The 16,263-nt window shown below is 42.0% G+C and overlaps 1 protein-coding gene across 1 annotated transcript; it reads right to left on the bottom strand.

Annotated features, from left to right (window-relative positions):
* Positions 1-6,802: 6,802 nt before the first annotated feature.
* On the bottom strand, positions 6,803-14,340 carry LOC123187156 (pumilio homolog 3). The gene is made up of 9 exons (XM_044598930.1): positions 13,868-14,340; positions 11,110-12,170; positions 10,886-11,027; positions 10,702-10,809; positions 9,694-9,906; positions 9,496-9,606; positions 8,092-8,277; positions 7,281-7,455; positions 6,803-7,197 (listed from the first exon to the last, which is right to left on the bottom strand). Exons 1-9 carry the CDS (start codon positions 14,168-14,170, stop codon positions 7,115-7,117), a joined length of 2,382 nt encoding a protein of 793 aa, XP_044454865.1. The 5' UTR covers positions 14,171-14,340; the 3' UTR covers positions 6,803-7,114.
* Between the last annotated feature and the right edge of the window lie 1,923 nt (positions 14,341-16,263).

Raw genomic sequence — 16,263 nt, 5'->3', positions numbered from 1 at the left:
ATGTCTGTGTGCGCCTCTCAGTTGTAATTTCTTCTACATGTTACAGAGAAGGATGAAAAAAGTGCACAGGTGGCTGGTTCCCACGCCAAAACCGCGACATCAGTCACTCCTTCAACATTATATTACTTGATGTGAACTCTTTTTCATTTGTTCTCACAATTAACTCCCTCTATGTCAAGGGTGATGTTTCAGCATGCTAGATGAGTGGTTCTTGGCTGATGAGAAGAGATGAGTGGCCAATCTTTATATAGGTTCTTGCTAGATGAGTGGTTCGCGGTAGCATACACTAATTATGTCACAACTCTAGTAATGATAATATACTAAGGCTTTTTAACATGCTTTATTTTTGTGGTTCTTACTTTCATGTGTATGTACATGTTCTCATGTTCCCGTCAATAACCAATACAAGTACAGCACCACCTACCACCATATGGTTACTTAATACGGATTCTCCGCGAGACTTATAAATACTTGATGCCTTCTCCCTCCTTGCTTAAATATCACAGTCAAAACATAGACATCTACAATGCCGACGAAGTAGCACTGTGCTTGACATATGAAGTTTTTTGGCAACGCAAAATGTGCGTTTTCATATTTATTTATTTGCGTTGAAATGAGCATGTGCGGTATTGGGAATTGGACATCCGGCTGGATAGCGCTTCGCCGGGGACGGCCTACAGTATGCGCAACAAGATAGTTTTGTTAGAGTAGAACGAGAGAAGTAATGAAACTGTGTATCCTTTATTAGATGAGATCTGCTATAAATACAAAGTGAAGAGACACCACTAGGAAGGTGTCTGTTTGGGAGGTGCCTATTCGGCAGGGAACCGACGCGGCAGATGCAACTGCCTGCGGTTAGTGAAAGCAGGGATTATCCCTTAATTAACAATCATTAATTAATCCTAACACTCCCCCTAATCAATGCTTGATTATGAGCAGACTTCATCTTGATAAAGATTCTCCTTGAAAACCCTGTGGGAAAAATGTAAGGAGATACGTGTTTGATATGTTGCTAAAACTCCTTCAAACCCGGTGGGAAAAATAAGGAGAAAATGATACAACATATATTGGTCATTGTCTCTTTTAACTCAATACGAGAAAACTCATAGAGTTTAGAGGACAATAAATATGTCGTATATACTTTCCCAAAAAACCCGGTGGGGAAAACAGAAAGTATGACATATGATCTCATGTTGATATTACCTCATTAAAAACCTTTATGAGAACCTGTATAGAAAACTCATGAAGGGAAAAAGAGTATAATATGATGCATTGAACAGGAACAATTTAGGAAGATACTCCCCCTGATTCTTGCAAATTCCAAAGCCGTCACCTACCAATTCCATGAACATGTTTCTGGAATGTAAAAGTTGGTAGAGACTTGGTGAACAAATCAGTTGCATGATTTGACTTGCAAGATATGCAATATAAAGATATTGCTTATTAGTAACCTGTTTGCATCCGGGCAACACAAGCAACATTATCATTGAGATAATGGTTGGTGGATGTAGCCATGAGGTCTGTTTCGAAGACTCTTCATGAGGGGGCTATCACACCTAGTAGGAACACTAAGCTTGTCTACGATCTGACATAGTGGGGATCTGATCGATGTATCCAATGATATCAGTGTTCACATTTCTGTGAAACTGAAAAACCAGGACAAGATGTTTGATGCCTTTGGAGATATCAAAGATATTTTTGAGTACCAACCAATTGTGTTTGGTGGATCCAATGGCATTATGGAACATTGAGTCCCAATATCTCATTTCCATCATCTCTTGGTCTAAATAGACCTTTCTCTATGTCTAGAGAATGAACTATCATGAGAGTTATGGATGGATAAGATTTGTCCACAATGAATTTCTCCAATATATTTTGGATATAGACAACATAGTATACCATAATGTATGAATGAAGGTGCTCAAGTTGTAGTAACGAGTGGTATTTTGGTTTACCCAAATCCTTCATTTTAAAGTCCGTCACTTAGATAATTACATGTGTCGTCATTGCAGACACACAACACATGGATAATCATCATTGTAGGAGTAATCCTTATGTATAAGGATCTCACTACGTCGGTTGTACCATATGTACCGACAACAATAAGCCGTATGGTGGCTTACCGATTTTACACAATATATGTTGCATTATGTATTTCGATTCAGAATTGAGATTCCATCGGAAATCAATCATATATGTCTGAATCTAATGATCCACATGGATATGTGATCACTACATCTATCAACTGCAGAGATAGATGATTTTGAACTGCCAATGATATAAGTTATCGGAATGAGATTCCACCTCTGGAGAATAGTTGGGTATCTGCGTGAACCCTTGTGCTACAATACTTGCTCTTTGTTTCACCACCTCGTTGTTCTCAATTCTGTTTCCAGAAGAAAACGAGTGTAGGTATTGCTTATGAATACCTTCCCATTATTGAGCAAGATCATTTCTACCTAGATTATACCCTTTGCTTGAGTTCAGTCCGAGTGTTGATCACACTTTGCCATGGCCATGGTCTTTGGATCTGAATCATTTGTAAGGTTTGGCAATCTAGTTGAGAAATGTATGTCGACAATTGTAGACTTCAGGTTATATGATTCTCCAGAATCTATATATCAATATATAGTTGATGAAAATATCGTTACCCGTAGTGACTTCTCGCGATTTCCCAATGCGATTGAGTCGGGTATTCCGATGTCCCGGTCATTGTGTGCACTATGACCTGGGTTGGTGGAGGTTTCCCGTCCACTGGGTGTATACTACCCATTAGGTGTCTGCCAACATGAAGTTGACTTGCATTTACTGATTCACAGGCCTTGATATCCTTGCTTGCGAGAAGCTGAATCCTGATGTACTTCTGCCATACATCTCCCCCTGTTGCTTTGAACGAGGAGTGGAGTGGATTTTGCTGGTACCTCCACTCTTTCAGGCGTGCTTTTACAGGATTGTAGGATTGTGTGACACCTTTATAGTCAGTAAATGAATCTGGCAGGTTATTTGCAATGTGTAGCAAATCTTCTGAACGCTTGGTTCAGATCTTTGAGTACGTGGATTTGAGGCAGAAATGTGTTGAACATTCCACTAATTTCCGTCATTCTTTATGGTACTTGAAATCTCCCCCTAATGCCTTGAAAAGTTCCTCATTGAATTAACATATTGGCCTTGAATAACTTCCATGTGAGGGGCTTGAGGTATTGACGGTAATACAGTTATTCCTCACATATATCCCAACTATATGTTGAGGGGCCAATGATGTATGTTGGGGTGGTGATATCGGTATGCAACCGAAATACCGCAGATGGGAAATACTTCGTACATTTACACGTATCAAAGATAGAGGGGAATAATATTATGCAGTTTGGTCATGAGCGTGTAAAACTACATGACTCCAACGTAAAGTTGGTGAGTTGCAATTACAAAATAAAAATAATGCAATGAGCTTAACTCTTTGGATATGATTCTACCAAACCATTTTGAGTCTAGACATTAGGACAAATTGCTAAACTTCAATCCAAAGGCAATAGAGAATGCCTTCAAGGAGAATTCTGCAATGTTATCCATTCGATTTGCTTGAAATTGATGTCACGATAATGAGCCAATGGTTTCGTGTGAATAAAGCACACACTTAAGACCATCATGTAGATATGTCTTTTAGAACCATGGAATACCTGAATAGTCTAATCAATGGCTGGGAAGAGCCACTTACCTCGACTTGATGCATTCAAGGAGTCTGAGTGGTTCATCGTAGAATTTAAGGTGTGCAAGCCTTAAAATTAGCTTTCCTGTGACACTTGTAGTGCACATAAAATCCAAATGGTATTAGAATTTAGCATCATAATAATCATAAACTATTGGAATTGTTGATAGTTTCTGTTTCAACCCAATGTCTCGATGACCAAGGTGAGTATGCCAAGTTTGTCATGTACAAGACACTTTGAAAAACTATCTCGTACGCAACATGTGCTACGGGTTTTGTAGTATGTGTAGTGCAATGCCGATGATACATAGAAAATGTGCTTGCCATATCCGTTGCATATGGTAAAGAGAAGTTATTTCTCTTTGTTGTCATCATAAGTTTCGCTATGAAAACTATTTTGATGGATACCTTCATAGTTTAGTAGGGTACGAGTTACTCCAGTACCCACAGGGATAGTAAATATGACTCGAGTTGAGCCAACAAATACCTCATCGCGTCTAGCGATTTAAATATCTCCTTTCTCTCAATGAGAGTGGAAACATATTGGACTTCCCTGAGTATAAAGTTTGTGGTGCATATGTCCACAAGGCACATATCATTTTTCATCGGATTGACTCCCATAGAAATCTATATATAGACATGAAGATTCTCAATATGAAAATCACTGTCAGATATATAGAATACATACAAATGTATTTGTATCAAAGTGCTGATACAATATATTGTGATATACAATATATGATGACAACAATACTTATGTTGTTGTTACAACATCGTAAATGGACATTAATTATATTGACCACTCAAGAGATTAAAAGACTATTCATAGTCTCCAAACATGTCGGTTGAGGCATATTCAACCATCACATTCTCTGTGCCCATAGGGTCTCGTGACTGCTGATAGTCATGTTGGAGGGATGAAGTGAGATTCAAACCTTTGCCCTTGAGATTCTTTACATCCCAGGAATAGCTGATACAGAATAACCAGATGCTGAGATCTGGATCGATATAATGCCTTAAGATTTATAAGGCAACATATTTTTCTGTTAGCGGTGTGATTCCGACCAGAGGTGAATCCTACGGTCTCGGATTGCACACATTATTCCACGAGACACAAGAGCGTTCATGATGTCCATGGCCCAAATAGGGCAGCGGTGGCCATTGAGGACGAATGCCTCAAACTCTATAGCCATATGGATAAACCAGAGATAATTAATTTACAACCAGTAAATTAAAGACCATCATGGTTGATGTTGTAATGAACTTAGCAAAATCAATAGAAATTTCAAGAAGTTGGCTTGAAACCATCAGTGTGAATCTTAAATTGCTAAGTATGACACCTTAAAGATAATCTCCAAAATGGAGTAGATATGCAGCATAGGGAGTATAATCTGATGAAATCAGTAGATACTCACTCCTGATGGCTTATGTCATGACTTAATAAAATGTGTGGGAGAGCACTTTGTAAAGCAATCGTAATGTCGAAACGACAAAATATAGGCTTTATCAGTAATCATCGATAATCCGCGTATGCAGTAGATCCATATGACTACCATGTGATCTCAAGCATCAATTTGAAGAAATCACTTTGAATTTTGCATCCGGATTTGCAAGAAATTGAAAATCTCATTTGCAAATAGACGTATTAATCTCGACATGTGGTTAACATGGAAATAGATACATCATAGAAATATTCCGGAAACGGAGAAACAGTACTGCAAAGGTACTGAATTTATGTTTGCAAGAGATAAAAAGAATCTCAATTGCAAATAATAGATGTAATCAATCTCAGCATGTAGAATAACATGGAAATATATTACATCGTAGTTTATTCTGGAATACAAGGTACTCTACAGATATACATTACGAACGTAACGAATAATAATGACGTTGCAAACTTGATCCTCAAGTGAAAAACTTGAATTGTATAGACATCAAATTAAAATGAGATGATGTTGTATCAAGTTGCAAGATAATTCAGCGGAGTGCGAGAGAAAATCGATCTCAACCGCAATGAGATTATTTTGCGAGAAAAAGAAAATTCCTCAATCGCAAATGTTGTGCGAGAAAACTTAATCCCAATCGCAAAACAATGTCATTGTACTAATATGACATGTTGTAGGAATTGCTATAAAAAGCAAACACATTGAACATGCCACATATAATAAATAACCATATATATTTTCTTGAGAAAAATAGGCTATCATGCGTGAGAGAATTGCAGGCAGTCATTTGTGATTTATAGGAAACCACAAGGTCTGAAGTGAAAACTGCCGAACTCTTTTTTTTTTTTTTCTCTGGTGCAGTCCCTGATAACCGCCAGTCCGCGCTAGCAGCGCCGCATCACCAGCATATACGGAACCGCTCTGCCGACGACGCAGCCGGAGGGCCAGGCCACGTCGCGTGCCCCTCAGGGACTCAGGGCATCGCCATCTCCTTCACGGGAGGGGCCTTGGCCCCGAGCAGCCACGCCGCTCCTCGGGGGGTTGAAGCGCTGCGCTGCAGCCGCGCCATGGTCCACTGCTCCGCGCCTCTCCTCTCTACAGATAGAGGGTGCTGCGGCCAGTGCCACAAGCCGTGGTCGCCTTCCGCCGGGAACACGGAATAGCCGTCGAGGTGCCTTTGCTTCCTTGGCCACGCGTGGCCAGAGGGCATCGCGACTCTGCGCACTCGCTGCCGGCAGTTTGGCGTCAGAGAGTGCATCTAGCTAACTTTGAGCTCAAGTTGAAGCTAGCAATGTTTCAATACTTTTTTTTTTTTTTGAAGGGTAGGCCCCTTTCAATACTTGTTGAAACGATGAGGCTTACAAAAGTTAAAAGGCTAAACACAAGACAAAACAAATATTGCTTGAAACTAGTGATGCACATTGGTAACCCATAGAATAGAGTGCCCTCTAACCATCTTTAGTTCAACCAAATAAACTAGTTTTTCAAAAACACATAAATTTTGGAAAACCGATTCATTTGTTTGAACAAAAGAGGGTTTGTTTGAGACACCATTAGACAAGAACTGCGAGCTACTAGTAGCCTTAGGTACCACCAAGGTGGCACAAAGGTAAACTAGAACTATAATACAAAGACATTGGTTTTGCAAAGAAAGTTAACCCCATCAAGTAGCAGCTCCAACAGAAACAAATTAAACAGTCACAATTCACCAAGCTAACAACTCCATAACATGTACAGCTATATATCCACCTGTAAACTTTTACATGGCCGAAAAGATATACAGCGGCAAACCCTAATACTCAACTAGTTACTCGGAAGTTTCCCGAAGACTCTCCAGATTCTATACAAGACAGGAAAGGGAACACCTTGCTCCTCTTTACCAAGGCATGACATTACATGCACGCTGTACCGACAGAAAAAACCTCCACAGTCCATCCATGCTCCACCAGAAGTGACGGCAAATGCTTTAAGAAGAATCAGCGTCGGCGTCAGCGCACTTCGCCGCCTGTTGGCATCGGCAGGGCTTCGACGCCATCCGCACCCGGTTCTCTGAGAACAAGCAGAAAGTGTTAGGAATCTGAAAAGATATCCACATCTTGTGATATGATACATCAGTCTGGCCATCTGCTTACCTCCTGTGATAATTAGCTTCTCAACCCGTGCAACGATATGCTTCCCATATGTGTAGTTCTTCAGCTCGTTCAAGTGCACCTTGATGCTTGACAGGATCATCTCAAGGTGTTTGTCATCACAGGTCTGAAGGACTTTCTGTACGACGTAGTTGCCAAACTGATCCTTCATCAGTGTCTGCATAACAAATGGGCAAAGTCAGAATGAAGTGCACTGGTATCACACAGAATTGGTGCGCATCATGAAAAAACCTGCTAAAAACCTGCGCAGCTAATAATAGAACACGGTAACAAATGTCTGATATCCTATGACCCAGAAGTCGAGCACACACTAAACCTGCAAGTCTTTTGCAGACACTATCAACTCATGTATTGTCTAGACATACAAAAAGAACAACACATTTTGGGGCTTTAGGAAATGACCAATCGAGAAGTTAGCAGTGAAGATACTCAGATATTCGTAGCAGTGAAGATACTCTGTAGTATATAAGGAAAATATGTTTGCATATAACAAAAAAAATGTATATATGATCTGGGAAACACATGCTGTGGGCGAGTGGTTTTGCACGGGTCAATATTGATGACTAATAAACAATTCTGGCAAACTGAACTCAGTATCACCTCCCAAACGGCATGCTGTTCAGAGGGGGTTGCTGTAAATCTGTTGACTACAAGGCAATTTTGGTATTCATGCAAAGGAAACGTGCTTAATGCCACGTATCCCTGTGTATTTCGAAATGTGGTTTTCAAGATCAGAATGGTTTGATTAGAAAATATGCAGTGATGCACAGTGTCGTAGTGAACTGGGACAAACCTGAAATGTTTGACCACAAGAAAATATCTCCCTTATAAGGACATCACGCTCTTCAGGAGTTCCGTAGGTCAAACACTTCTCAATGACATTAGATGCATATTTCTGCTGGCTCAAGATAACCACTTGCCCTGTGAGCTTCTGAATAATTGACGACCGCTCCTCTGGCTTCCCATGTTGCAAGACATGCTGTAGAGTAAAGGTTCATCAAGAAGTACCTAACGTCAACACTAGATGGAAAGCAGCAATAAAATGGACTGGACAAATACAAATGTATCAAATGACATGGGAACTTTTACATGCTTCAGTTCTCAAATGGTTTATTACTGAACAGATTACATGGCCAGACAATTAGATAAGGACTGTATATTGCTAACATAACTTGCTTTGGAGCACCAGCATTGGAAAATTGGAATGACTATTAAAACCCCCATAAAGGTATACTATGTTTATTTTTAAATGATACTTCAAAATCCTCATGGACATATATTATCAAATTAGATAATATGGTATATACAGAAGTATTAAGTTTGATATTGCTAGATTTATCATGGACTATTACTTCGGCAATGCATAACTACGTTTATGTGAGACAACATGTTCTATATGGTCAAAGTGCAGTCATGTCCTAAAAGACTTGCATTTTCAGTCAGAAGTACTCCCTCCGTAAACTAATGTAAGAGCGTTTAGAATACTAAAGTAGTGATCTAAACACTCTTATATTAATTTACAGAGGGAGTACATCGTTAGATTTATTATAGTTAAAAAAGGCACACCTAGGCTCTAAGCCACAGTAAAACGCATTGCACTTAATGTGCGCAGAATTGCGCTCAGGCGTTCGCTTTGTCAGAAAAGCATAACGCGGTGGCAAAATATAAAATTAAAGCCTAGCTCTTTTTTTAAGTTCTGCAATTTATATAATAAAATGTACGCATGTAATGTACAAGACTTTATTTAAAATAGACTAACATTTTAATATTCAAAAACATGCGGAAACTAGGTTGTTAACTAATCAAGTCATGTTCCAGTCTTGCTAAAAAAAGGTGTATTATTTATCCAAGTATTCCTAAAACGAGCTGGTCTTTTAATTGAAAAGGAAATCCCCTGCAGATAAGTGCAAAAATATTTTTTATTGGATCAAATAGATTTTATACACTTCAATATGAAAGAGACCTACAACTGGCAGCTAGTTAAGGAAATGTATCCTACTGTAAGTTCACATGATAAATGCAACACAACCTTTCTAGCTAGGATGACACTCAGAAGTCAAAATTCAATAGAAACAAATTATTTTTGGCAGCAACATATGCAGATTATTTGGCTGGACCAGTGGCTTAGGGCTGTAAGATGTATATATAGAAAACTATTCCAGTATATACAATACATATACAGAGTGTACTGACATACCTGAACAACGTAGTTCCCATATTTATCTTCAGTCAAAGAAAAAGCATGCTGCACAATTTCATTCATCACAGCACTTTGAGTCGCCGGTTTACGGCAATGCTCCAAAACTCTCTGCAAATACATATTACAATCTTCTTCTTAGTTCAAAAGGGATTAATCTAACACTTCAAAACAAAAAAGAATGTGCAATTTTTGTACCTGAATAACTCTACAGCCATATTGGTGAGTACAAAGCTTAAAAATTTGTGATAGTATAGGCTCTAAAACAAATGGAATGCGATCTTCAGGAACACACTCAATGCACTTCTGGATTACATGGTTGCCATTCTGATCACCGATACAATCCAGAACAGAATCCATGAGCTCATAAACTATAGCAATCTTTGTGTCCATATCAACTACCTCAATAACCTGTCAATACTGAATATTAGAATTTTATAATTTAAAGCATGCTAAAGATATATGAAACTCCATTGCAAATGTGCCATGTCAATCAAAACCCCAATGGATGAGGACTACCATTCAATGCAACAACTCTTAGAAGTGAAGAACAGGTGCTCCAAAACGAGTAGAAAGGAGCATGCTGACATCTATACAAGCCAATGATGATTTACTACTCAATGGAACAGGGTAAGAAAAACACCAGTCAATAAACTTACTACGTCAATGAGTTGGTCATCACAATGTCAAATGCCATTGGAAGACAATAAATCAGGTCAACACATAACAACAATTGGATGGCTGTCAGGTGAACAACCAAGACATCCTTAAATGGCTGTCAAGTTACTACTAGCAGGCTCAAAAGTCAAGTAAACTGAAGATTGACCTTTTGAAGGTCTAAGTATGGCTGTGCTGTCAAGTTAGTACTAGCAGCAACATGGAAGTACCAGAATTTGGTGGATTATCTCATGTACAAACAGCTGGAGCATCCGAAACAAGGTCAGGGCACAAAATAAATCGAAAGATAAATGCATTTTTGTGAAATATGCAGTACCAGATAATTTTGTCACAAAAAATGGCTAAATAACTCACAAACTGCTTTCTAACTACCAATTCCTACACTGAATTTTGATTACTAAAAAATCATAAAAATTCTTTAATGCTGAATTTCTTATGGGTTGCATTTTTAGGACATTTACAGAAAAACAGAAGGAACAAATTTTGCATGACACTGTAACAGAAACAAATCATTAACATTAAACTGACCTTTTGAACAACTCTGCAACCATACATCTGACCGCTTAGAGCCTTAATATGGCCATTGAGTTTATCTGCTAACTGTTTCAGCTGGCTCTCCGTAGCGAACTCAAAGAACTGTGAACAGTGCATCACAAACATCAGTACATCCCAAAAAAAAAAATCATCAAATTACCAGGACCAGTTGACGTACCTTCTGGATCACATAATTACCAAACACATCAGTTGTTAGAGCAATAACATTGGCCAGTATCTCTGGAAAGATCTTTTCCCTATCCTCAGCAGATGCCTCTTCTAGTTTCTGTTGAATAAACCGACTGCCATGTTGATCCACGCTGCATTAAGATAAAAATGAGATGACTTCTACAGAAATATATTGAACTAAAAAGCCAACTGCGGAATAGAAGAATAATATACCTGACATTCATGACATGGCCAACTGCATCAAGTAGCTCCAAGGTTTCTTCACTGTTTCTATCAATAGAATCTATGCAGTGTTCTACAGCATTTTCTTGATTGCTCTGCAGGCCCATATTCCTACCAGCTGGCCTTCTATTAACAGAGAAGAGTCGTGATTGCTGGTCACCGTGACATGGAATGCTCCCCAAATTAGGATGAAAGTTAGGCCCTAATCTTTGCGCCCTTGAAGAGGGGAAACAAGGCTCATCATGATAGAGCCTGTTACCACTATAAGAGAGACCAGATTTTGGTACATAACTACTTTCATTCTGCAGACACTGCCGGGCAAACTGATCCTCAAGGTATGCCCTACGATTCCTAGCCAGATCCAAGTCTGTAATGGTGTTGTTTCTACTGCTCAAGGGGTTTATCATATTTGTTGTAGCTGCATCACGGAGATAATTGGCCTCCCCACGCAAATTGCCTGACTGCATCAAAGTTAGCCTTCCAGCAAAAGACAGTTGATCAACATTATCCATGTGATGGTGATTCATCCTTGGGACATTGGGGGCATCAATTGAACTGTTCTGCCTACGTAAACAATTTCGACGTGTCGGGCGAAAATCCATGTGCTTGGACCTAGGTGAGTGAAAAGCATTACCAGCTGAAGGAAGCCGGCTATCATCAGCCATATTAGAGTTGAAATATCTGCGATGCATAAGCATTTCATCCAGCAGCTCTTTCTCATGACTCCTTTCATCAAATGATGCCCTATTAGACAGCCTCAATCCAGAGAAAGTATCTGAAAGATCAGAATCTGAGAGATAAGTAGAATCAAAGTCCCTTCTGCCAAAAGTGTTGATCTTTCCCATGTCTGGCATGAAGTGATTCTGATGGCCATAAAATTCAGCATCATGTTCTGCCAATGTTGAACCCATATCAAATGTGGAGTGGTTTGGTGTTGCGCCAACACCACGAACTATGCTTGGTCTAAATGGCTGCCCATCAAACCCTCTGGTACCATTAAGCTGGGGGCCTCCGACACCTTTAGATAGTAATGCAGAGTTACCATAATGGTCCTGAAACAAAGAACACAAAACTTTATTAAGTGATGTATCAATTATGAACATGAACAGCAAAACTACATACATCTGAAATTGGTGCCTTTATATGAGATGCATTTAGTAAATCAGGATAGATGCCAAAGCTTTTGCTGATGATATTTGCACACACCAGTTACACAATCACATAAGAACAAATACCAAAAGTTAAACCACAAAAAAAGGAAGTTATGAGGACGCAAGCGCAATGAGCTCACAACATATTCCATGACACAGTACCACAAGTCCATTGCCTAAACTTGTGTAGCTGCATTGGTTAGCATGGGTGATTTAGTACAAAACAAGGGACAATTCGAATATAGATGTACTCCCTCTGTAAACTAATATAAGAGCGTTTAGATCACTAAAGTAGTGATCTAAACGCTCTTATATTAGTTTACGGAGGGAGTAACAGGGAAGAAGTGATAGGTAGAGTTGTGCCTTTGATTTGCAGAGCATGAACCAACTGCAAACCCTACCATATTTCTCTTTTCTTCACCCAAACCAGCTACCTTCCTCTCAATCCCTCTCCTTTTCCAGAGAGAAAAGAGAAATAAATTATCAAAAATGTAAATGAAAAAGGGCGACATATTTGTACATTTAACAACTGACCAAAAATCCAAAACCTTGCTTGACACATATAAGCTTGATGATATTTACCACCCATTACATCAACAAAGTAGTCAATGCAGGCAGCAGGCTATTAATACCTATGTTAAACAACTCATGCTATATTAGGCTAAAGCCAAATGGTCTTACCACATTGAAACGAAAAATAATCATCAAACTAAACAAGCGAAACAGGGTGTCTACCAAAGCAGGTGCCACGCTTCCCCACGATCCAACTCATCGCGGTGAACAGACACATAAATCGCAACTCAGGCAATTGCCAAGTACTAACTAGGTACTTGGCAATCCGAGTTGCATCCACTAAATCCGAGTTGTGCAGTACTCGAATATACTTGTTAAAAACGAGTTGCATCCACTAAATCTGCAATAGGTTCCAATGTGATGACATTGAGCAGAAACAGGACTGCACAACCAAGAAGACACATGGACAATCCAATCAATCAGTAAAAGCATAGACCACATATGGATCAAAACAATGCCGATGCTTCCAGCCAGTCATCACCACCACCAAACACTCGATCAAGTCTCCACCAACAGGCACCAAACCAGGGGTGCTTGCCTACATCTGCAACATTAGAACCGATACAGGACAGAAACAATGAAAAGAATCAAGCTTTTGCCAACTTTACTACACACAGAGACCTGAACCATCCAATTTCAACCCCCGTAGACGCACAAAGCAGGGCGTAATGTCCTCAATCGGAAACAATCTATGCCGTAACCCTCGCACGCCGCCGGCATCTGCTCAATTAGACTACCAATCTAGCAACCTTCTTTTTGCGAGATCAAAAAAAGATAACAAATTTACAGCCAGCCGCCCTCGCGCGAGCAGGGGAGGAACTCGCGGCGCACAGATCGAAACGAAATCCAACGGAGAACCCCTGCTAGAGCACACACCGATAGATGATAAGTAGATCCAATCTACAGCACGCACGGCACGGCACGGCACGGCGCCATTAACCAGCGACGGAGAAGCACGGAACAGGACAGGATTGAAGTACAGTACAGAGCCAATCAAGAAACGGCGGCGCCGGCCTTCTTTATACCTGGTCGATGACCCCGCGGCGCCTGCTGACCTCGTCGAGCCTGGCGCCGAGCCCGCCGGCCCCGGAGAAGAACGAATCCCCGCCGCCGCCGCCGCCGCCAAGAACCCCCTCCGGCGCCAGCAGCGCGCCGTCCATGGTCGGGGGCGCGCTGCCGCTGCGCAGCGGGTCCCAGCCCCACCCCGCGGCGTCCTCCTCCCCGCCGTGCCCGAACGCGCGTCCGGCGCCGCCGAACGCGCCGCCGCCCATCCCCCCGTCGCCGAACGCGCCTCCCCCCATCCCGCCGCCGTCCCCGAACGGCGCCATCCCCGAAGGCCCGCCCCGCGTCCGGCCGAAAGACGAGCTCAGAAATGGCTTTGGGGTGGCGGCGGCGGCGCGGTCGCTAGGGTTAGGGGTTTAAGCGGGACGGGGAGGGAACGGGAAAATTTTCGGGGAGCGGCGGTGCGGTGGGGTGGGGTGGCAGGGCAGGGAATGGGGCCCCGGCCCTGGGGTGGCGTATATATAGGCGCGGGGGGTCAAAGGGGCCGGGCGGATGGATAGCGACGGCGAGCCGGGGACGGGGACGGGACAAAACGGCGCGGCCGTTACTGGCGCGTGCTGGGCCGGTGGGCGCGGGTCGCCGGAGCCGCGGCGGGGCGGCCCCGGCTGTCAGTGGGGGAGTATGGATGGATAGATATGTGGTCGTCACGGAAGGGGTGGCGTGTGCGGGGCTGCGCGGCGCCGTTTCTGCTTTTTCTTTTTTTAATAATATAATGATAATGATAGCACGGTACAGAGGCAAGAGTTTGAGCGCGCATATATCGCCGGAAATCCTGAAATAAATCCGGAATAAATGTGAGCAGCAAAAGTTGGACCCTGGTGGATGGAATGTGGATATCGCTGTCCACCTGACCATCCAACCATGTGGACAGAGAATGGAGAGACCGGGTTCTTGTGTGTGGCCCGGGTTGGTGTGGCCCTCGGCTACGATGGTCACCGTCGAAGCTGCCATCCGTCTGTTTATGTTTTTCAAAGACTTGCTCGCTGAGATCTTGTTGGTCCCGGTAAGAAATCAGTCAACAAGTGGTATTCGTGCTCTTTGATGCCAAGGTCAGTCAACAAGTGGTATTCATGTTTTTTGATTCAATGAGATGGATATCAGTTAAGTCAAACAGATGCCTTCCAAGGAGATCCATGTCGCTTGTCTTTCTTAATAACAAAAGAAAACGATATGTCGTATTCGTGCTCTTTGATGTCGACGTCGCGCAACAAAGAATGTCGTTTTCTTTTAACTATGGCAGCACCCTCACGTTAGGGTTTTGTTGACGGTGGTGCTCCGTTAGCGTCTAGTCCGGTCCAGATGTCCGTTTGTCACCCCTCATGTACTCCTTGGAGCGACGGATTTTCACGTGCATGTGCCATGCAGCGTATACGTCACTTGCGCAACGAACGTTACGTTGCGTCTGCATGTCCCATGCACGTATACGTCTCACGCGCATCGCGACGCCTTGGAGTGCCTGGTGTGTGTCTCCAAGCGGGTAAGGGGGCGGTTACGCCTAAAAAGGCATGCCTTCTTAATTACTGATGCGCGTATTGGGAAACAGATGACGACAACTACAAATTTGGTAGTTTTGTCAGGTTCTTCTGATCGAGCCGCTATGGATTGGTAACCGATTTGCTGGGTTTATCTATCGTGGCTTTCAGAGGAGGACGGAATTAGGGGGCAAGAACTTCGTATCATGCAAATATTGGTTATGGTGCCTACCATAATGGTTGACTTGGGTCAAGCCGGTGCTAGGATCTAGGAGGGTTCATCTGATGGCTGATATGATCGGGCTCTGATGGTGACCACTGAAGTTGCCATTCGTTCACTTGCACTAGTAGAAATCAGGACTTGGGACACAGCTCAATGTACACATTGGTCCCGGTTGCATTATGAACCGGGACTAATGTGAGCATTAGTCCCGGTTCGAGCGGCTAGGGCACCGGGAAGGCATTAGTCCCGGTTCAAATGGTACCTTTAGTCCTGGTTTGAGACACGAACCGGGACTAAAGGGTGTGATGCCCTTTAGTCCCGGTTCGTATATCAAACCGGGACTAAAGATTAGACCAGGACTTATTCAAGAAATATTAGTGTTACTATTTTTTTTTAGAATAATAGCTTCAAACTCAAACGGTTCTTCATGCTCAAGTTCAACTCCTAAAGGTTAATAGGATTGACAACTTACTATTGTCAGGAAAACAACAAGTGCAGACTTGGAAATGAGGGGGAATAGAACTTGGAAGTTAAGCGTGCTCAGGCTGGAGTAGTGAGAGGATGGTTGACCGGTTGGGAAGTTAGATGATTTGGAATGATGAGGGGTGATTAGAGATTAGAGGTTAAATTAAGCAGTGATGAAGATGATTAGAGATGAAATTGT

This window comes from Triticum aestivum, chromosome 2A (genome assembly GCF_018294505.1).
Source record: "Triticum aestivum cultivar Chinese Spring chromosome 2A, IWGSC CS RefSeq v2.1, whole genome shotgun sequence".
Taxonomy (NCBI): Eukaryota; Viridiplantae; Streptophyta; class Magnoliopsida; order Poales; family Poaceae; genus Triticum; species Triticum aestivum.
Note: the sequence above shows the minus strand (reverse complement) of the source record. Positions and strands in the feature narration are given on the sequence as shown.